The sequence below is a fragment of the Mastomys coucha genome, unplaced genomic scaffold (genome assembly GCF_008632895.1).
Source record: "Mastomys coucha isolate ucsf_1 unplaced genomic scaffold, UCSF_Mcou_1 pScaffold6, whole genome shotgun sequence".
NCBI lineage: Eukaryota > Metazoa > Chordata > Mammalia > Rodentia > Muridae > Mastomys > Mastomys coucha.
In genome coordinates this window covers 38508253-38530301 of record NW_022196912.1, presented here as the reverse complement: position 1 = coordinate 38530301, position 22049 = coordinate 38508253, and the positions used below count along the sequence as shown (strand labels likewise).

The 22049-nt window shown below is 46.5% G+C and overlaps 1 protein-coding gene across 9 annotated transcripts in view; it reads left to right on the top strand.

Annotated features, from left to right (window-relative positions):
• The window catches only part of Greb1 (growth regulating estrogen receptor binding 1), a 137634-nt gene that overhangs the window by 107235 nt on the left and 8350 nt on the right, over positions 1 to 22049 (top strand). For 8 of the 9 annotated variants that reach the window (XM_031355596.1, XM_031355597.1, XM_031355595.1 and 5 more), the window contains 11 exons: positions 419 to 534; positions 1983 to 2179; positions 3059 to 3163; positions 4376 to 5007; positions 7752 to 7854; positions 9993 to 10151; positions 11541 to 11683; positions 15695 to 15856; positions 17721 to 17925; positions 18668 to 18842; positions 19808 to 20026. In XM_031355596.1, coding sequence (XP_031211456.1) covers positions 419 to 534; positions 1983 to 2179; positions 3059 to 3163; positions 4376 to 5007; positions 7752 to 7854; positions 9993 to 10151; positions 11541 to 11683; positions 15695 to 15856; positions 17721 to 17925; positions 18668 to 18842; positions 19808 to 20026 — 2216 coding nt within the window. Of the gene's footprint in view, positions 1 to 418; positions 535 to 1982; positions 2180 to 3058; positions 3164 to 4375; positions 5008 to 7751; positions 7855 to 9992; positions 10152 to 11540; positions 11684 to 15694; positions 15857 to 17720; positions 17926 to 18667; positions 18843 to 19807; positions 20027 to 22049 lie in introns of those variants that run through there. The other variant, XM_031355599.1, reaches the window with a different exon arrangement.

The window sequence follows — 22049 nt, the reverse complement described above, 5'->3', positions numbered from 1 at the left end:
TACCACACAGATGCAGAACAAAGCTCTTCTTTTGTATTACAAGGTAGATTGTGAGGGCCACCAATTAGTGGATGGATGTTGGAGTGTTCTAGAGCCAGACTGGTTAGGAAGTGGCCAGTGTTAAGTGTGGTTTGTACAACTGCATGTCTGGCTAGTGTGCTCCATTTTATATTAATTTGTTTATTGTTCATGTGTGTGTGCACACATCATAGGATGCATGTAGACTTCAGAAGATAACTTTTGAGAATTGGTTTTTCCCTTCTACCGAGTGGGTTCTGGGAAGTGAATTCAGGCCACGAGGCTTGGCAGCAAGCACTTTTGTGGCTGAGCTATCTCACTAGCACCAGTTAGTGCATTCAGCCCACAATGGTGTACTTGGATCCTGATGAACATTTACTCACATCTCTCATATCTGCAGATGTGGCAGAAAATTGAGGATGCGGAATGGAGGCCTCAGACTTACTTAGAGTTGGAGGGCCTGCCCTGCATCCTGATCTTCAGTGGGATGGACCCTCACGGGGAGTCATTGCCACGGTAAGTCAGGAATCAGGGCCCCTGGGGTCCTGGGGAGATCAGGAGGGGGGAGGACATCCTGTGTTACCATGTCTAATACCAGGTGGAGAATTTTACACTCCCAGTCAGCACGGGTGGCATATTTGGGCTGGTTTTCCAGAGCAATGTGTCTGAGTTGTGGACAGTATTTCCCAGTTCTCAGAGGATACTAATGGGTGGGGGTAGGGGCTTGAAAGAACAACAGTGCCAAATGGAGGGAAAATAAATTAAGTTTGGGAGAGTCTCTGTATATTAGATAGAACAGTCCATGTAAGATTGAGACCTTCATCCCCAGATCTGGGGCCAGTTATCCTGGTTCCTTGACTATTACTGTTGAAGAGATACTATGACAAAGGCAACATATAGAAGAAAGCTTTTAATTGAGTACTTGCTTACAGTTTTAGAGCGTTAATCCATGGTCATTATCACAGAAGGAAGTGTGGCACAGGTAGACAGGCATGGCACTTCACTAGAGCAGTAACTGAGAGCTTACATCTGATAAGCTATAAGACAGAGAGAGAGAGAGAGAGAGAGAGAGAGAGAGAGAGAGAGAGAGAGAGAGAGAGAGAGAGGAGAGAAGGGAAGGGAAGGGAAGGGAAGAGGAGAGGAGAGGAGAGGAGAGAAGAGAAGAGAAGAGAAGAGAAGAGAAGAGAAGAGAAGAGAAGAGAAGAGAGACTGGGCCTGACATGGGCTTTTGAAAGTTCAAAGCCCAATCCCAGTGATACACTTCTTCCAACAAGGGCACACCTCCTAATCCTTCCCAAATAATTCTACCAACTGATAAACAAATATTCACATATACAAACCTATGGGAGCCATTATCATACAAACCTACCTGTGTGTCTCTGCAGTCACCACAGGCACATGACCTTTGAGTGATCCCCATCACTTTCTAGGCTGTACACACTTAGGTCACTTGCCCTCCTTCAAGGCTCTCATAGCAGTGATTATGTCTAGTCCCATTGCTGTCATATTCCTAGCTTAAAGCACAACCCCAGGGGAAACATTAAGTGTGAATGAATATCCAACATTCAGTCTCTAACAGTACACATAGGTCCTTACGAATATTCAGTTTCATCTAAATGGGGAGAAAAGCTCAAAGCCTCCTGGAAACCGCACATCTTGTCAGAGTTTCCAAGCCTCCTGGGAAGTGGCAATGCTGAGGTTCAATGCTCACTTCTGCCCATCCTAGAGTCAGTGGTTTCTCGGCTGCATGCCTCACAGGAGTAGATCCCTGGTAGGTACCCTCCGAGACTTAGTGTGAAGCTGGCTTTGGTGTGATGAGCTCATAGTAAACTTCTCCGTGTATCAGAGATCTGTGGTCTAATGAGGGAGGCAGGTGTGGCCCTATTGCTCTGTCCTCTATCAGCAGGACCTCCTAAGGGCAGAAGAGGCATGCCATGGATAAGAATTCCTTCTGTCCTCCCCAGGTCTCTGAGGTACTGTGACCTGCGCCTAATAAATTCCTCTTGCCTGGTAAGGACAGCCCTGGAGCAGGAACTGGGTCTGGCTGCCTACTTTGTTAGCAATGATATCCCCTTGGAGAAGGGGCCCAAGAACGAGGCCTTGGAGAGTGATGGGGAGAAGCTGAGCAGCACAGATGAAGATGAGGAGGCGGGGACAGAAGGTGAGGGTAGCCTTGCTGTACCTAGGTGTTCTTGCCTCACTACCCGCTGGGGCATCTGCTAAGTGACAGCATCCTTGTAAGATTCGGATTCTGTCTTTTCTCCCTGCTCTGTCGTTCTTGGTGGTGTGGGAACATGGGAATCCCTATAGGTTCTTCTATGATCTTGAATTTGTAAAGAATAGGCAGAAAACAGTGACTTCTTAGGGTTCAAGTTCATGCTTGGTTTCAGTGCTGGTAGATTCCCCCACTTGTTGCTTCTGTTGGAAATCCACTCACCCACCATTATGCTGAACCCTGTTGAAGTTCATGAGACCAGACAGCAGCATTTGTAGACTCCAGGAGTCTCATGCCATATTTTAATATGATATTCAAATAAGAGTAGCATCCACAGTACAGTGGGAAAATAGAAGCTGTGCGTTTGCAGGTACAAAGGTCAAAGACATGAGTGTAAAGGCCACTTACTCCTCTGCCTGCTGAGTGATGAGACATGACAGCCAAAAGTCCCTCCTGGCTGCAGCTTGTCCTATAAGATGGCAAGGCCTTCTCACCATGACTTTCTGGGTGGTGGCTAATTTTAGCATGACTTGCGACCATGGTATTAAAATTTTCCAGTTCCCTGTTGCCCATGGTGTGACTACACTCACTGGCCTGGCCTGACCCGCTTCTTCCTGTTCTGTTTTCAACTCTGTTGTGAGCTCAGTCTAGCTAAGGGGGTGGTGTGGTGTGTGGTGTATGGTGTGGTATATGTGTGTTGGGTGGGTGGGGGCTAAAATGGCAGCCAGTGAAAGAATGAGACAGAAGAAATGGAATGAGGTGTGATTACTTCCTCACTCCTGGATGCCAGGCTGCTCAGGGATGGTGACTCTTCTGTGTTCTCAGGGTGTTTTGAAGCAGGCTCTACCTCAGAGCAGAGGGGCCCTGTGAAGAGGGAACGCTCCCACTCCCATGACTCTGCATCTTCGTCCCTCTCCTCCAAAGCATCTGGTGAGCCTCCACTTGGAACATCACATATGGGGCTGCCTCGGATTTCATAGATGTTGCTTTCAAGGATACTGCCTGGGGAGAGCAGGAGTCTTGTCTAGAGAAGTGAACATAGGAGACTTCATGAGAGAAATAACAAGAGCTCATAATGCCTGTACCCAGGAGGAGATACTATGAATAAAGTCTCACGTGGGCACCAACCCCAAAATCCTTGGTCCCTGAGTTCAGCCAAGACCTCATACACAGGAAATAGCATTGCCCATCTTAAAGTATGCACCATAGTAGGCATTCAGTGTAATCTGAGTGTTGAAAGGTGAATTCAGTACAAACTCTGCCCTTAAGAAATGTCATTTATGGGGCTCAGGATGCTGCTCAGTTGATGGAGTGTGCTTGCCTATCATGCGCAAAGCCCTGGATTCAATCCTCAGTCCCGGATAAATTGGGCATAGTGGCACATACTTGCAATTCCATCACGAAGTGGCAAAAGGATCAAAAGTTCAAAACCATGCTCAGCTACAGAGAAAGTCTGAGGTCAAACAAAGTAATCAGGGTTGTGGGACTGGGGGGAGGTGGGAATAAGAGGGAGGGTTAAACCAGAACTAAGGATGCATGCTTCATGGAAATCTATTACTGCGTTAACCAAGTAAGAAATATGAGTGAAACAGAACAGAACAAAGCTAAATTCATCTTTGCTTGTAAACACCAGTGCTGGGTTAATCCTCTCTGGGTACAGAGTCACACCAACTCCTTCGAGTTGTCTTGCATATTGGAAAAATTTTGGGCAGTTGTTCATCACAGGTTCTAGAGAATAGTCCTCTTCTTGTAGAGCCTCAGTGGAAGAGGTGTCTCTGGGTAGGGAGTATTCTAGGCTGAGAAGCTCAGGGGCATGTAGGCTTGTGTGGGGTTCAGTGCTGCCTAGCTGTGGTCTGGGGTAGGGAGAGCTCAGGGCCCAGCAGGAAGTTTGCTTTAGAAGCCCAAGGGTGACAGCAGGTGCCTTGGCTGGTCTGCCCCACGGATATGCACACCTTTTCCATCACCATGGTGCTCTGTGACTGAGGGAGGTTTGGTGTGTAGAGGACAAGTTGTCTTAGTGAATATTTAACAGCTTTAGCTTAAATCGTCCCAGCATACCTGAGGTAGGCACAGGAGCACAGGGGCTGTGAGTTTGACAGCATGTTCCCGGGGTGCTTCTGACCATGTTCCTCTCTTTTATAGGCTCGGTGCTTTATGGTGAGTCCCTGGCTCAGCCCTCAGGACCTCCTCAGGGAGAGCTTGCCAGATCACCTCCACCCTGTGGCCCTGCAGAGGAGGGCAGGGCCCCTGGGGAGATACAGCGGCTCCGAGTAAGTCAGGGACCTACAGTCATCAGTAGGCACAGTCCTGGCCTGGTCCCACAGCCCGATTCTAGTCTCAGGACTGGCCGGAGGAGCCTGCAGGTGCCAGCTGCCCCATCCTCCCAGCTGTCCTCCTCCTCCTCCTCGGGCTCATCATCTACGTGTGCAGTGCCCACTGCCAATGTCCTGGTCTTTCAAGCCTCGCAGTGCTCCATGGCCAAAGCCTGCCGGCAGCCACCCATTGTCTTCCTGCCTAAGCTTGTGTACGATATGCTCCTGTCCACCGACAGCAGTGGCTTGCCCAAGTCTGCCTCCCTCCTGCCTTCCCCTTCCGTTATGTGGACCAGCTCCTTCCGCCCCCTGCTCAGCAAGATGATGACATCAACTGAACAGTCTCTCTACTACCGGCAGTGGACAGTGCCCCGGCCCAGCCACATGGACTATGGCAACAGAGCTGAGGGCCGTGTGGACAGCTTCCACCCCCGCAGGCTGCTGCTCAGTGGACCACCTCAGGTGGGTATCATGTCTGCTGACCCTGCACAGGCCAGGCCTCCAGGGTCATCTTTGGTTTCACTGCCAGAGGGACGGTCTTGGAGCTGAGGACTACATATTCACTTTGGGTAGCTTTCGTGGATGTCCTGGGTTCGTTTCTGTGGCTGTGATAAAAATACCCAGACACAAAACAACTTTTGAAGAAAGGATTTATTTTAGCTCATGATTCCAGGTCATAATCCATCATAGCAGGGAAGCCATAGACAAGAACTTGAAACAACTAGTCACACCCACAGCCAGGAGCAGAGACCTATACGCATGCATGCTTGGTGCTCAGCTCAATTTCGACACTCTTGAACCAAACCTAGGAAATGATGGTGCCCACGTCAGGCTGTGTCTTCCCATGTCAATCAACATAATTAAGATAAACCTGTCACAGACGTGGCCACAGGCTATCCTGATCTAATCAGTCTTTCAAAGGTCATTCTTCCCAGCCAGGTGTGGTGGTGTATGCCTTTAATCCCAGCCCTGGGGGCAGAGGTAGGTGGCTTTCTGTGAGTTCGAGGACAGCCTGACACATAGTGAGAACCAGGACAGCCTGAGCTACATAGTGAGACCCTGTCCCAAACAACAATAACAATAACAACAACGACAACAGACTTTTTCCCAATATAGTGTCAGTTATCACAATGAAGACTCTGATGACCCAGGAGTGTCAGGAGGGTGATATTAACGTTCCACTCCTTGCCAGCTTCCTCCAATTGCCCAACCCTAGTTTTCTCCTCTACACGTGTAGGGCATAAGGATGGTGTCTGGATAGGAACTTACTTGTTTTGGGCTGAGTTCGACCTTCACCAACATACAGAGTCTCTGAATCCTTTTCCAGTTAGATACCCAGTGTCAGTATGTGCTGGAAGGTTTTCATGAACTGATAATGGAGAATTGGACTCATTATCAGTTCACTGTGCATCCTTCAGAGATCACTTTACCTGACAAATCTGCAGAAAGCAGGATTAGGAGATGGCTCACATTGAGGTGCTCAATGTGTAAACACAGTGACATGCTTTCAGCACCCACATAAAAGGCTGGGTGTGACATCAACACCTATTATCCCCGTGCTGGGGAGACACACACAGGATCCCTGGGGCTCATTGACCAGCTAGGATAGCTACATTAGTGAACTCCAGGCTCAGCAAGAGACAGGGTTCAAAAATGAGGTCGGGAGCAATTGAGGAAGGTATCCAATATTGACTTCTTGTCTTTACACACACTTGCACATGCACACAGACAAACACACCCAAACACAGAGCCCCAAGGGTCTATGTGTCCCTTGTGGTAGACATGGGAGGAGGAGGGTGGCATGATCTTTTGAATTGGTCAGAGACTGAGAGAAGACTCTGGGGTCTAAGCGCCTGAGACCGCATTTTGTCCAAACATCTCCTGACACACAACAAATTTTGATCTTCCCAAACAGAGGTTTTAAAGGCTTAGAGTGTTGCCTGACTCTTAGAGTGCACAGCGACGGTGCTGTCTGTTTTGTTTTACCAGTTTAGCATGTACTGTCTTTCCACTCAGCACCTTCATTGCCAGGAAACTATCCCAAGAAATGCAAATCCACAAAATACATGTCAGACCACTCATTTTAGTATTATTTATAATGATGAGGCATGACCCAGAGTGAAAGTCTCCTGGCTAAGTCTCAGCTGAACACCATTGGGGATACCTGTACCCTAGAATTTGGCCACAGAAAATTTAAGAGGACTCTTTATTTTGCCAATGAACTCTCTCTAAGAAATGTAACTTGAAATCAACTTTCAGAAAAATACACACTTCCCCACTCCCTAATGTCTTATCAATTAGGAACAAAAAAAAAAAAATCACTGTATCTGTGAAGATGTCTTGGGAAGGCTAGCTCCCAGCTCACTGTCTTCAGAGGAGAGGCAGGATCAGCAGCATTCTATTTTATTATCAGTCTGTAAGTTTTCTCATTGTCTGAAATGACTATACATTACTGTTTCTAGTTGAAACATAGGAAAGATGGAGTTGGGGTGATGGGTGTGTTGGCATGCATGTTGTCACACAAGCATGAGGACCTGAGTTCTGTGCCCTAGCATCCACATAGAAATCCAGGCCTGGGGTTCACACCTATAATCACAGTCCTGGGGAGGTAGAGACAGGAGGATCCCTGGGATAGCCTAGCATAATTAGCAAGTTCTAGGCCAATGGAGAGACTATGTCAAAAAAATGATGTGGATGGTAACTGAAGAGTGACATCCAAGGTTGACCCCTGGCCTTTACCTGCATGAACACACACAAATCCAATAGTGAGATGGAGCATATTGAATGTGACCATTGATCAGTGGTCCTTTTTCAATAATTTTATTTAGCGAGTATGTGCATGCACACACACACACACACACACACACACACACACACACACACACACACATCATGACCCTGGATGAAGGAAGATCTCTCTCTCTCTCTCTTTCTCTCTCGCTCTCTCTCTCTGGCACACACACATAGACACATATACACATGTGCACATGTGCATGCATGCACACGTCATGCCCCTGGATAAAGGCAGATCTAAGTACACATACTTGCTTGGTTCAATGCATTGGTAAGTGCCATACCTCCATATGATTCTCATTTCTATAATTTGCCTTTCAGTGAGACTGTAGGAGGCAAGAGAATGTTCTAGCTGGTGTTCAGCATAGAGAGAGGCTTCCTGTCTCTGGGCTCTGATTCTAGTATCTTCACAGATCGGGAAGACAGGTGCCTACCTGCAGTTCCTTAGTATCTTGTCCAGGATGCTAATTCGGCTGACAGAGGTGGATGTGTACGACGAAGAAGAGATCAATACCAGTGAGTTGTGTCTGGTGACCCTTGGGCTTAAGCAAGTATCCTTTGACCTTTGTCAGTGGCCCTGGTAACTGTATCTCCCTCCCCCTTTCAGGATGGGCTCTGAGGTTCACAGTTTGGTTTGTCCCAAGGGCCTTTTCTTTCTTGTAGTCATTTTTTTCCTTCAACATAGAATGATACTTCTGAGAATTTCATACGGATAGAGTTACTAACGCTGAAATAATCAATGCTTACTTATTGCATATTTTCCATGTGTCAAACACTGCGATAGATCCTGTCTCCATTTGGTCTTCAATACAGCAGCCCAGTGAGCCAGGCTATTGACCTCTTGTGGTAGGAGCCCAGCTAAACAGTACCAAAACAGGAACTGGGACTCATTGGCTCGAGGCCTGTAGAATGTGGAAGTCTTTTATCAGTGCGGGTTGCCCAGCTCAGGCAATCAAATATCCAAGACAACATTTACAGGAAAAGGGACTGTAGAAATGGGGAGAAGGAGGTGTCTGGGTCCCATTTGTTGAGTAGGTTTGATTGGAGGAAGGCAAACATCTTTCTGCACATGCCCCACATTGATGGTAAAGCACACAGTGTTTCTTCCTCATCCTGCTCAGTATGTATTTGTATCTTCCTCATATGGCCTTGTCCTGCAGACAAACCTGTGCCCTTGTGTAGGGGGAATTGACTGTCATGTGGAGGTCACCGGCTGCACCACACTGGTGTCAGAGATGCTCCTGTGAGCCCTGTCTCAGGTTGAGCTTGGTCAGGAAAAGCTTTGAACCCAGTATTCCCATCCAGCCCTCTGCTTGTGGTTTCTGTGGTTTTCCTACACCAGGAGCTGTTGAGTGTCTGTTATCTTGCTTTCTTGGATAGAGCAGAGATGAAGGCAAGATTTGAATACACTTCATCAAACTTGAAAGGACGTTTTCTTATTTTTTTTATTTTGAAAATTTTATTAGATATTTTCTTTATTTACATTTCAAATGATATCTCCTTTCCCAGTTTCCCCTCTGAAAATAAACAAACAACCCAACCCTGTTCCCTTCCCCCTCCCCTTGCTCGCCAACCCACCCCCTCCCACTTCCTGGCCTTGGCATTCCCCTACACTGGGGCATAGAACCTTCACAGGACCAAGGGCCTCTCCTCCCACTGATGACCCACTAGGCCATCCTCTGCTACATATGCTGCTGGAGCTGTGAGTCCCACCATGTGTGCTCTTTGGTTGGTGGTTTAGTCCCTGGGAGCTCTGAGGGTACTAGTTAGTTCATATTGTTGTTCGTCCTAAGGGGCTGCAAACCCTTCAGCTCCTTGGATCAGAAGGACATTTTCTTAACTACTCTATGCATCAGGTTTTTTTTCTTGCAAAATATTGATACTTCCTCTTTCATGGGGTATGAAGTGCCTACTAAAGATCTGGTAAACTCCTTTCTCCTTGTGTTCATACCTAGGTATATGACACATACTTAAATTGGCACCTATAACTTTATCTATAGTACACATTCACCATAATACATGATATCAATACATCATGCAAATTGGAATCAGACCAATTAGATTTTTTTGGTTTTTTTTTTTTTTTTTTTTTGGGCTGGCTGATCAGCCAGCAAACCTTGAGCACCAGAAGGTGTATCAACATAAGAGGGTGCTGGCAAGTGTAAAATGTGGGTTATGCTGTGAATGTTGCTGACCTGTGCAGGGGAAAGCCATAGCTCTAAGTACTTTCTAGAGGTGGAGCAACACCAATGAGTCACACTGGCTGGGGCGACTTAGATGATAGAGTAAGAAAGAGACTTGCACAAGCAAGTACAAGATGCTCAGGCTGTGTGTGAAGCAGGTGTTTCTAGAGGGCAGCATGAGCTCAAGCTCAGGATTCTGGAGGATTGGAAGCCAGTGCGCAGAGCAGAGAGCAGACCTGTCTTCAGAAGACCGAGTGAATGCTGTTCACCTGGGTGGACACATATCTCAGTGCATGACCTTGTCCTATTAGAGCCATCCTGAAATGTGGCCATTTCAGAAGCTTTCTAGATACAGTAGGGGGTCCCCAGAAAGCCATAGATCAACAGTTATTAGGTTCCACACACCATCCTTGGGCACAGTTAAACTTACATCTTGCTTCTCATGCGTCCCTTTTCCTGCCCATCTCACAGGCTTCCAAGAGGAATTGGATCGGCATTACCTCCAGCTCAATGACCCCTGGCCAGACCTGGAGCTCTTCCAGAAGATGCCTTTTGATTACATCATTCATGACCCAAAGTATGAGGATGCCAGTCTGATTTGTTCACACCATCAAAGCATCAAGAGTGAAGGTCAGGGGCTCGGATGTCAGCTCGGTTGGCAAAGTGCTTGCTGCCCACACATAAAGGCCTGAGTTCAGATCCCCAGCATCCATGTAAAAAGATGAGCATGCCAATGCATGTCTGGAACTAGGGGAGTCAGTTGATACAGGTAGATCTCAGGGGCCTGCTGACCAGCCTGTCTAGCCAGCTTCAGATGAGATTTTTTCTCAAAACATAAAATGGAAAAAATAAAATGAAAAATACTCTTGAGGAAGACTTCTAGTCAACCTCTAGCTTCTACATGCACCTATGTGGGCATGTAGACACATGGGTAATGAACACACACACACACACACACTCACAGAGAGAGAGAGAGAGAGAGAGAGAGAGAGAGATAGAGAGAGAGAGAGAGAGAGCGAGCATTGGATGTCTCACTTCACTATTGTCCAAATTGCATAGGCTAAATTGCTTCTTATATATTATTAGAAGTCAGCTGGTTTGAGATGTATACTGTTAGTGATGCTATTTGGTACTAAGTGAGCAACTTACCAGAACCTGATTCAGCACTGACACTGCCCCCTGCAGGTAGAAGGGAAGAACTACCACAGAGCCCATGAGAGCCCCAGGAACTTCTTATGATTGGGATATGTTCAAAGTTTGGTTAGTGGAGGGTAAAAGATGTGCATTTCTATTTATGAACTTATCACCCAGTGGGTGTATGTGTTCTCTTGTCCTCATCCTTTCGCTTTCTCCTCAGGGACACTGACTTCTATGGTATATGAGGGCAGCCTTAGCCAACAATCCTGGGAGCCTCTGGTGGGATTATTAGTATAGCCTGAGAAAATATGGTAAATGTCATGTCAGAGAAAACAGCTTACCTACAAACTGGGGTGTAGTAGTGCACACCTGTAATCCCAGCACTCAGGAGGCTGGGGCAGGAGGATTAAGAGTTTAGGGTTAGCCTATACTACACAGTGAGCTCCTATCTCCAAAAAGATAAAGGGAACCTGCTGGCCTGGCTCCCTGCCACTGGCAGGAGCTGTGTATGTCCCTTCCCATGATAAGCCCTAATGAAGGCCTAGTGTTATTTTAATTCCTACCAAGTTGCTTGAGAAAGCTGGGGACCATGCATGCTGTTAATTTATTTTCCAGTCACATAAGAGTTCCTTCAAAATGTTTATGAAGTGCTTTTAGGTCCACAAGGGTGAGGCCATGAAGTCTGAGTTCTCTCCTTCCCTACTGAGATACTGCCCTCCTCTGACCAGGGCCTAGGGCTGTGAGAGACAATCTTCAGGGCATGCACAGCCTGTTCATGGGCTGCCTGTTTATTCTGAGCACGGTGCTCACTTGAGGTCAGCAGGCAGGACTTGGGTGTTTGCTCTAGCCCAGAGCTCCTTAACTCTTGGAATATCTTTGCAGACAGAGGGATGGCCAGGAAGGCCGAGGACCTGTATGTGCGGCGTCAGACGGCACGTATGAGACTGTCCAAGTATGCAGCATATAACACGTACCACCATTGTGAGCAGTGCCAGCAGTACATGGGCTTCCACCCCCACTACCAGGTAGGCCTCGGGCACTGGCTGGCTCTCCGGCAGCTTCCAGAAGCTTCTGCTGGTGCAGCAACACAGCCCATGGGTTTATTTTCCTGAGGTTTCCTGATAATATGTAATATTGTCAGGGTGAGGGAAGAGAGTTCTAGAAGCTTTTGCTTCCTGAGTTGCGTGCATTCCAGCTTGACCTCATAGGTTGTGAATATATTGTTGACCCTACAGGACAGTGATTCCTCTGTGGTCATGCAGACATCTGTGGCCAAGACTAGGCTGTCATTCCTATCGATAGGTGCTAGAGAATCCAAAAGTTACTTCAATGCTAGCGACATTCACTGAGTACTTACTCTAGGACCTGGGAATGCAGACACAGATAAATCTTGTTCCCATCCTTTAGGTGCGTGGCCTGGGAGGGAGATGGGCACCTGTGCAAGATTTCAGGAGAGCGTGTAGCAGGAAGGAGAGTTATGTAGTTGAGGCACAGAAGCCACATAGATACGGGAAGAGTTTGCTTTATTGAGCACCTACTGTATGCCAGCAGGATGTTTATGTCTTTCGCATGCACAGCCCTTCCTGCCATGAATAAGCAAATGGATAAATTCTTAGACTAGGATTCTGGCCATCTCAGGCTCTGGCTGGCTACCAGGGCACTGTGTTAACACCACACCAGTCATTCATTCAGGGCGGCTAGAAAACTGTCCTAGCTAGGCTTTTGCAGGATTCTCACCTAAGCGTCATCGTCCCTGCCTTGTGAATGAAGACACAGCCTGAGCACACCTTGTCGGAACATCAAGGCATCACTAACGTGACGCTCAAAACAGTTCAGATTTCAAAGCCTTTGGGATTTTAGTCTACGGATGCCCCACTAGAAGAGTCCATAGAAATGTTACAAAATCTGGAAAAAAATTCTAATATCCTTGGGATCAAACATTTCGGGTATGAGATATTCAACCTTTCTAATTTAGGTGACAGGGAAATAGGACGTGCAAAAAGAGTTGGGTAGAGTCTCTGGGGATGAGAACTGATCTCAGTAGGGTGTGGCTGCAGCACAGAAAGGAAGGTGTGGGTGTCCCGAGGAGGCAGCCGTGTGCTGGGAAGCAGGTGGGCTTCTTCACAGGGCTCTGTAGGGAAGGTTGCAGCTTGGATGGCTCTTCCTAGCTTATTGGTCTTTGCTGAGGACTGGAGGCGGCTAGCTATTAGAAAACATAAACTCTAGTAGCTTAGATTTGAGAGTTTCATCTTAATTCAGACCCAAGCAGGTGAAGGAGGAGGACATAGAGGGTCGGGGCAGGTGGGAACCAGGGACACCTGTTTGTGGTAGGGAATTGAAGACTGGTCCTTCTGGAAAGGCCCCAAGGCAAGGATTCCTGCTTTGTCCTGTTTAAGAAGAGAAACACCATCCAGTGACTTTAATTCAGTTTGGCCACCCAAGGTATAGCAAATGCCCTTTTTAGGACTACGTTTTTAAGTATGTGACTTTACTATAAATGATAATGGAAAGCATTTTTAACAGGTCAAAGTACTAATGCTATTCATGTCAGATAAGCGAAGACTATTTTCCCCTATGTTGGGCATGGGGGTTGTGTTTTAAGAATTCACAATAACAACCATGTGAAACCATTTTCTTTTCTTTCTTTCTTTCTTTCTTTCTTTCTTTCTTTCTTTCTTTCTTTCTTCTTCCTTTCTTCCTTCTGCCCTCCCTCCCTCCCTCCCTCCCTTCCTTTGTTTTTTTAATAAGTCCATACATTTCATTGAATTTAACTTTTTTCACCATTGGGATAGAGTCTGTTCAGACAGAAAGAGTTTCTATTTTCTTTATATAAATTTTTAATGTCTTGGTACAGGTGATGCACTCTCAGACTAGTGCCTCAGTTCCTCTCTGCTGTAGCTATTGCATCTATCACATGCTAAACTGTTAAAGGCATTCGAACTCGTAACCAGTTACTCCAAGAAAATGCTCTAAACTTGCTTTTTTCAGCATGTTCCCTACTTAATATATTGGGGATTTTCCTACCTAAATATAGAGATTTTTAGATATTTCTCCTATGCATAGAGAAAAATTTATAAAATGTCAGAATTACAAAAGCAAATTCTCCTGTCTGTATACTCTTGACGATCAGAATTCTGTGATTGAGACTATTTACTCATCTGTGGTGAGACTATTTACTTGATTTTTGAACTTTAATAAGCCGAAAAGGACTCACATGTTATAATCACTAGTCATGGCAGTAGCCTTCAACAGTGAATTGTTACTTAAAATCAAGGGCATATCTCCTTCTCTGCATTAGTGGAAGCCCCGAGCACAGGAGACAGGAAGCAGAGATACCCTGTGTTTAGGTAGTGGGGGATACTTTAGTGCATGTTCACGAGGTGTGTGAGTAGTTAAATAGGGTATGCTTAGGATGGTGAGGGATGCAGACTCACCAGCCAGCTGCTGTCATCTGATGTTGGCCCCCATGTCTCTGCTTCTTCTCATCTCTCTTTTGCTTTCTGAGATTCAGTCTCTCTCTGCCTGTTTGTCTGTCTCACTCTCAGTTTCTCTTTTAATGAATCTTCTTCCCATTGCCACCTTTACTACATAGCCCCCAGGTCTAATCCCCTGGCTCCCCAGAAGGTTCTATGGCTCTAGTAGAGCCCTAACAGGAACACAAAACAGTGTGTACTGGTGTGCTGCACCGTCCTCTGTAGCTCCTGGCATGGGGGGCAGTCAAGTGGAAAAGACAAAGATCAGGGGGATCTAAGAGGCTGCTGCAGCCGAGAACAAAGCTAGATGGGGGTGGGGTGGGGTGGGTAGGGATCACTCCCAGAAAGGAGTGCACACAGTCACGTGTGGTAGGAGGAAAGTGTGGTTAGACCTGGGGACAGGAGGAGGCCAGGACCTCTGGATGCTAGCTTCTATGTCCATACAGTGGGAAAGTATGGACAGTCCTTCCCAGGGTTGTTAGTGACATTGAAGGATAAACTGAACTTTCATTCAGTTTATTCTGGTGCAAGGGTGACTGTATGAAGATGTACTGAACTTTTATTCAGTTCATTCTGGCACAAGGCTGAATGTATGAAGACATACAAGGTTATTATTTTTCTGTTATATGCCAGCTCTCATGACACCTATAAAAGCAAGCTGGGCTTAATGGCATAGGCCTCTGATATAGCTACACAGGTGCCTGAGGCAGAAGGATCATCAGTTCAAGGCCTGCTGGTGCAACTTTGGGACTGACTCAAAAAGCTGAAGATGGCTTAGGGCTGGAGCTTAATGGTAGAGTGCTTGCCTAGTACACGTGAGGCCTAAGTTTAATGTGCCATTGTTTAAAAGAGGAAAAATTAAAAGCAAGGTTGAGGGTTCGTCTGCTGGATTATTTAGATAATTGCTTTCCTTGCTAGCGCAAAGACCTGAGTTTGATTTCCAGAACCCACAGAAAGAAAAAACTAGGCATGGCATTGGACACTTGTAATCCCCATGCTGGGAGGGTAAGCAGGAAGATGCTGGGACAGCTTGCTTAACTTTGCAGGTTCTAGGTTCACGAAAGAGCCAGGTAGCTTACTTAACTTTGTAGGTTCTAGGCTAATGAAAGCTTGTCTCAAAAAAGTAAAGTGGACAGTGCTTGAAGAGAGACACCCAAGGTGGTCTTATGGTCTATACACACACACACACACACACACACACACACATACACACATACACACACACATATCACACATACATACATACACTATGAGATCTGCATGAATGCTTTATTTGCTGACCCTTGATGGGTCTCTAGGTCAAATCTCAAGGGCAGAAAGGCTTGGTGACCCAAGTGACAGGGATCCAGGATGGAGCCATGCTCTAGCCCTATGTGGGTGATCTTGGATGTGTTGACCCAGTAATTAGATCTGAGCATCTGTGTTCTATGCTGTGAGTCTGTCGCACTTCAGGGTAGAGGTGGGTGTGACCCGGGTGTAGTCATGGCCAGGCTGGGCCAGGGTTCTTTTGGGAAGCAAGTTGGACTGTGACGCTAAGCTCTGTGCTCTCCCCTCGCACCCCAGCTCTCTGAGTCCACCCTGCACGTCTTTGCCTTCTCTTGCTCCATGCTAGGAGAGGAGATCCAGCTCCACTTCATCATCCCCAAGTCCAAGGAGTACCACTTTGTCTTCAGCCAACCCGGAGGCCAGCTGGAGAGCATGCGCTTGCCCCTCGTCACAGACAAGGTACTGCCTTGGAGTTCCAGGGGGCCAGGCGATCGCTGAGTTGGGGACATAGGCACATAGCTGCCTGAAAGAGTCAAGGGCATTTGGAGCAAGGCACAGAGATAGTATGGCAACTGAACCTGGGGGATGCTGCTGAAGGTGTGGTCTTGGAAGTCACTCACCTTTGAGCCTTGTGATGGCACTTGATATAGCGGAGCCTTGGTTTCCTCACTGGTGAAAGTGGGCAGTAATAATTCTTTTTCAAAAGCTTGCTGATGGGTCTGGAGAGGTGGCTTAGTTGTTAGTTAGACTCCTTGCCTAACATGCACAAAACCCTAGATTCTCCAGCATCACATAAACCAAGTGCTGACTCATTCCGTAATTCCAGTACTGGGGAAGTGGAAGCAGGAAGATCAGAATTTCAAGGCTGCGTAGGTATTCAAGTCCAATCTGGGCTATATGAGATCCCATATCAAAAATAGCCATAACCACTGCTGTAAGGGTTACTTAGAATAATTAACATGAGGTGACTACACTACCTGGAACATATCGCATGTTGGTGAGATGCCCACCCCTCTCTCTCTTCTTAATGCTCTGTCATGAAACAGGCTAGGCTGAGGTAGGAGGAATAGGAGAAAGATTCCAAGATTCCCTTAAGGCCTTTCCCTCGATGTCTACAAAGACTGACCCTCAGTCAGCTGTATTTTCTCTCTTCTCTTCTCTTTTCCCATGTCTTTTTATTTTATTTTATTTTATTTTATTTTTTTAGCGTGGGGAGCGGGTCCCAGCATCTCACCATTTCTCCCACAGTTCAGGGCAGGTTTCTAAACCTGTCCTCAACATTTCTTCCCCTACAGAGATGTTCCTTATAAGTTTCCTGGCTTCTCAGATCCAGCCTGACAGCCTCAGGGTCAATGCTATCTACCAGCCCCTGTCAACAGACATGAGTAGGACACACTGCTCCTGCTCCTCCAGAGTGCCAGCTGCCAGTCAAGCTGGACTTGGCCTTGCCAACCCAGCAGTCTGTTGCCAACAAGGCAGCTCTCTGTACAGCACCAAGGGGTCTTGGCTACTAAGATGTCTCGAGACCTTGGGATCTGGTGTTGCCATAGCCTTTTTGTAGGTGTGCCAGACAAGGTTGTCCTGGACTCAGCTTACTTTCTCAGTGGTACCCACAAGCACAGGTTGTATATGTAGTAGGCGCTTTGAGGAATTCAGAGGCAACATGAGCCCTAGTTCATTCAGAGTTGCTTATTGAACAAAGGGACAAAGGAGAGTTGTTGACATGAGACATTACCATTCACAAGTGCTGGTATCCAGGCTGCGAGGGATGTCAGTGTCCATAGTGAGTGGAGTGAGCATACAGGAATAACCCATGCTAAGACCAGATTCCACTATGAGATGATGGTAGGTTTAACTGATGGATATCAGTTAGGTTTTATTGTATAACACCCATTCCTGAACCAGGCAATATTTGGCCTCTCATTCTGAGGCCTGCAGGTAAGTGAGGTTTGGATGGCTGGGTATTCTGAATTTGATCACATGTAACCTTGTGTCTAGGTTATCGGTCATTGGGTAGTGGCCAGCCAGAGGCATCTGTCTAGAATGGCATCACTGGGATGTGCTTCTCTACCTTGTACAGCTCTGAGCCCTAGCAGGCAAGCCCAGGCTTAATCATGGGCACATTCTGAGAAGGCACACTCTGCTAGGCCAGACTCTGAACTGAGACGTCAGAATTTCCCCCACATTTTATCAGCTGCGTCCAATCACAATGTCCTCTCTCAGATTAGAAACAACTGCATCCTTTCATGGAAGAGTCAAGAAGCAGCAAGGAGTTATGCCAAGATTTACATATACTCTCCCTCACTGTTCCACTACTTTGCAGAGTCATGAACACATTAAAAGCCCAACCTTCACGCCGACAACGGGCCGACACGAGCACGGGCTGTTTAATTTGTACCATGCGATGGATGGAGCCAACCACCTACACGTGCTGGTGGTCAAGGAGTACGAAATGGCCATTTATAAGAAATATTGGCCCAACCACATCATGCTTGTCCTCCCAAGTGTCTTTAACAGTGCTGGAGTTGGTAGGTGACTTTGGCACATGCGCCAGATCTGGTTTCTTCAGACAAAAACTCGGCAGGATGTTTTAGAGGCAAAGAGCTGTGTGGTTGACATAAGCTCTTGGCTTGTGGAATGACCAAGCTTATGAGTTTGAGTGTGCATGTACCTGTGTGTGCCAGTGTACAAGCATGCATGTGGAGACCAGAGGACAACTTTGGTGGCATTCCCAGAAACAGTCCACCTTGCTTTCTAGAACTAGGTTTCTCATTGCCTGAAGCCTCAGAGATCAGCTGGCCTCTGCTTCCTTAGTGCTGGGATTATGCACACAGATCACCCTACCTTTTAAAAGACCATAGGTCCTAGGGCTCAAACTATTTGTGCTTGCAAGACAAGTACTTTACCAACTGAGATATCTCCTAGCCTCCATGTTAGAATTTTCTTATGAACACACACACACACACACACACACACACACACACACACACACACACATATACACGCACACATGTATATATAAACATATATATGAACATATATATAAACATATATACATATATGTTTAGTTATTCATTTAACTCATTTTCTCAGCTGTTAGAAAAAGAAAGAGCAAATGTGTATATAAACTATAGGAGGGGTGTTTCCTTGTTGGTGGTCAGTGGTCACTGGAAGAGGAATTTGTGATTGTTTCTGGTTTGTCTGGTGTGGGCTGTCTTGTGTGTGTGGGTATAGGATGGGACCCTGAGTCAGGTTACTTGGCCATTGTAGGGGCTGCCCACTTCCTGATCAAAGAGCTGTGTTACCACAACCTGGAGCTGGAGAGGAACCGACAGGAGGAGCTGGGGGTCAAGCCTCAGGACATCTGGCCCTTCATTGTCATTTCTGATGACTCCTGTGTGATGTGGAATGTAGCAGATGTGGACTGTGCTGGAGAACGGAGCAGGTGAGGTACCCTGGGCACACTTTACTCTTCACTCAGAGCACGAAAGACAGTGATGGGCAGTCCCCTCTCAGCCTTGGGGGCCACAGTGTGCCTCTCATGACAGGAAGCCAGGGCTCTGGATATGGCAGAAGTGGATCCATTGTCCAAGTCCGGATTCTTTGGTTTTAAAAAATCATTAATGAGAAAATATTATTAATGAGATACATAATACATACAAAATGTAAGGGCCAGAAAGGTGGCTCAGCCGTAATGAATACTTGACTACAGAGTCATTAGGATGGAGTTCAGGACCCATGTAACAAGAGAGCCATTCAGCAAATGCCTGTAGCTCTCACTCTAAGGGCCCATATGGCCCCCACATGGACACAAATATATGCATTCAAGTACACACACAGACACATATGTATAAAATAAATCTTTAAAAGAAAACAAAAACAGACAACATATACCTAGTGAGCTACACATACAAAATATAACATGTATACAATTTTTTTTTCACAAATCAAACATACCCAGTTAGTTGACCCCCTATCAATAAATGGACATTGCTAGTCTCCCAAGATATCCCTTGTGTTATACTCTAGCCCTGATCCCACCCCCAAAACCTTCACTCTTGGCACTGATTTTGCTTGTGACTTTTGGCAAGCAGCTAAATCTTTTGGTGTTCTAGGTTTCTAGTTTTGGAAGGGTATCAATCTCCAGGTTAGAGTTCACTGTAAAGATGAACTAAACCATTCGTCTATATGTGGTCTCAGTACATGGGGTTTGACTATATTCTGCACACAGAAGTAATAGTAAATGTGAAATACTTGTTAGGATACCTGGTGCCCCTTTGGTGGATGGTGCTGGGTTCAGACTATATCAGTCCTGTTGGGCACATTCCACGCAGTTAGGAAGCCATGCCCTGGCTGGCTTGCTCATGTCTGTCTGTCATCCAGTGATGTTGGCCTCTCTACTCCCAACAGGGAGTTTTCCTGGTCGGAGAGGAATGTCTCTCTGAAACACATCATGCAGCACATTGAGGCGTCCCCTAACATCACACACTATGCCCTGATCGGCATGCGGAAGTGGGCCAGCAAGACCCGGGGCTGTGAGGTGCAGGAGCCCTTTTCCCGATGCCACGTGCATGACTTCATCATCCTCAACGTAGACTTGACTCAGAATGTACAGTACAACCAGAACCGGTGAGCACGGGGTTCTTGGGGGCTGGGGGGAGCTGGCCTCACAGGATGCAGCCTCAGATAAGCCTGGCAGACGCTCCTCCCCTGCACCTGTAGCACTGTGCTGTTGCCATGGCAACTATATGAGCAAAGCAGCTGGAGGAAGGAAAGGCATAGTTGGCTCCGAGTTGGACCACCAGGTCCGAGTGAAGTCCACCAGGGTGGGGAAGGCATGGTGGCAAGAGTGTGAGGCAGCTGGTCACATGGTCTTCCCAGTCAGGAAGCACAGAGAGATGAGAGCTGGTACTCACCTCACTGTCTCTTTATTTAGCATGCTAGCCCAGCCCATGAGATGGTACAGCTCACAGATAGGGTGGTTTTCCCATAACAATGAACCCAATCTACAGATTCCCTCTGAGACATACCTAGAGGCTTGTTTCCATGGTGATTCTAATGTCTATCTATCACACTGATGATCAAGGTTAATCATCACAGCCACTGGAATAGTGCCTCTGCCCACAGCCCTGGCCATCCTCAGATGATGTACAGTTGTTCTGAGTTCATAGAGAGTTATTCAGCTCCATTTCTTGATTCATAGATGCTTTCCTCAATGAGCTACCTAGTGCTGGGTGTTTCTTTTGCTCGGGCTTCCTTACCAAATAAGACACTTTTTAAATAATCTTGCCATCTGTTTAAGTTAATGGCTATGAAGAGACACCATGACCATGGCAACTTTTATACAGGGAAAATATTTCATTGAGGCTGGCTTACAGTTTCAAAGGTTTACTCCATTATCATCATGGTGGGGAGTGTGGCAGCATGCAGACAGACTTGCATAGTTCTGAAGAGGTAGCTGAGAGTTCTATATCTAGATGGACAAGGAGCAGAAAGAGAGAGACACTGGGTCTGGCTCGAGCATTTGAAACCCCAAAGCCCACCCTTCCAGTGACCCAAGGCCGCACTTACTCCGACAAAGCCACACCTCCTAAACCTTTTCAAGTAGCCCTACTCCCTAATAGCTAAGCATTCAAGTCTATGAGCCTATGGAGGCCATTCCTATTCAAACCACCATACCGTCAAAGAAAAGTATGCAGTAATTTTGAATGTTACTTTCTAGGCACAAGTCTGTTGACTGAGTGTCTTGTATGACAGGTAGTAGGCTACTTGGTGCCCAGATTCAGCCACCTACCAGCCCCGTAGAGTAAGTAGGCAGTGATAGGTGATTTCTTTCTGAACCATTTTGCCATATATATATATATATATATATATATATATATATATATATATATAAAAGTCCAATATTTTTACACCTTTGGCTGTGATTGTTTCTTTTTTTAACAGTTGAGTAGAGGCCTGGGGATATAGCTTGCCTAGCATACTTGAAGGCCTGGATTTGATCCCCAATAGCACATAAACTATATACAGTCCCAACCTCTGGGAGGTAGATGCAGGAAGATCGGAAATATGAGGTCATCCTTGCTGAATAGTGAATTTGTGAAGAGAGAGTGAGGATACAGGAACGAGGTCTTTTTCTCTGATGGTTGAAGAATTGAAAGGTAGTAAAGAAGTCACTGGAAATCTTAGAGAATCCCAGCAATGCCATCCTATGATAACTGGGGGGAATCACTGTCCCCTCCTAGGGCTCTTAGTCTCATTAATAAACAGAATTTAAGAGCAGGTGCAAGTGAAGGCTTGGGGACAAAAAACAGACTCAAATGGAAGCTTGAAGCTAGCTTGAGTTTCAAAGGAAGACCTGAAGGCAGGCAAGGATGGAGAAGAGTTGGTGTGGAGGCCAGTCACTTGGCAGCAGGCAGGCAAACTGTAGGCAGCAAGGAGAAGCCTTGTGGGTGTTAGGTAGTTTGAAAGCATATTTACTATACCCACAACATACACACACACACACACACATACACAGAGAGTCAGACACACACACACACACACACACAAAGTCAGACACACACACAGACACACACACACACAGTCAGACACACACACACACACAAAGTCAGACACACACACACACACAGTCAGACACACACACACACAA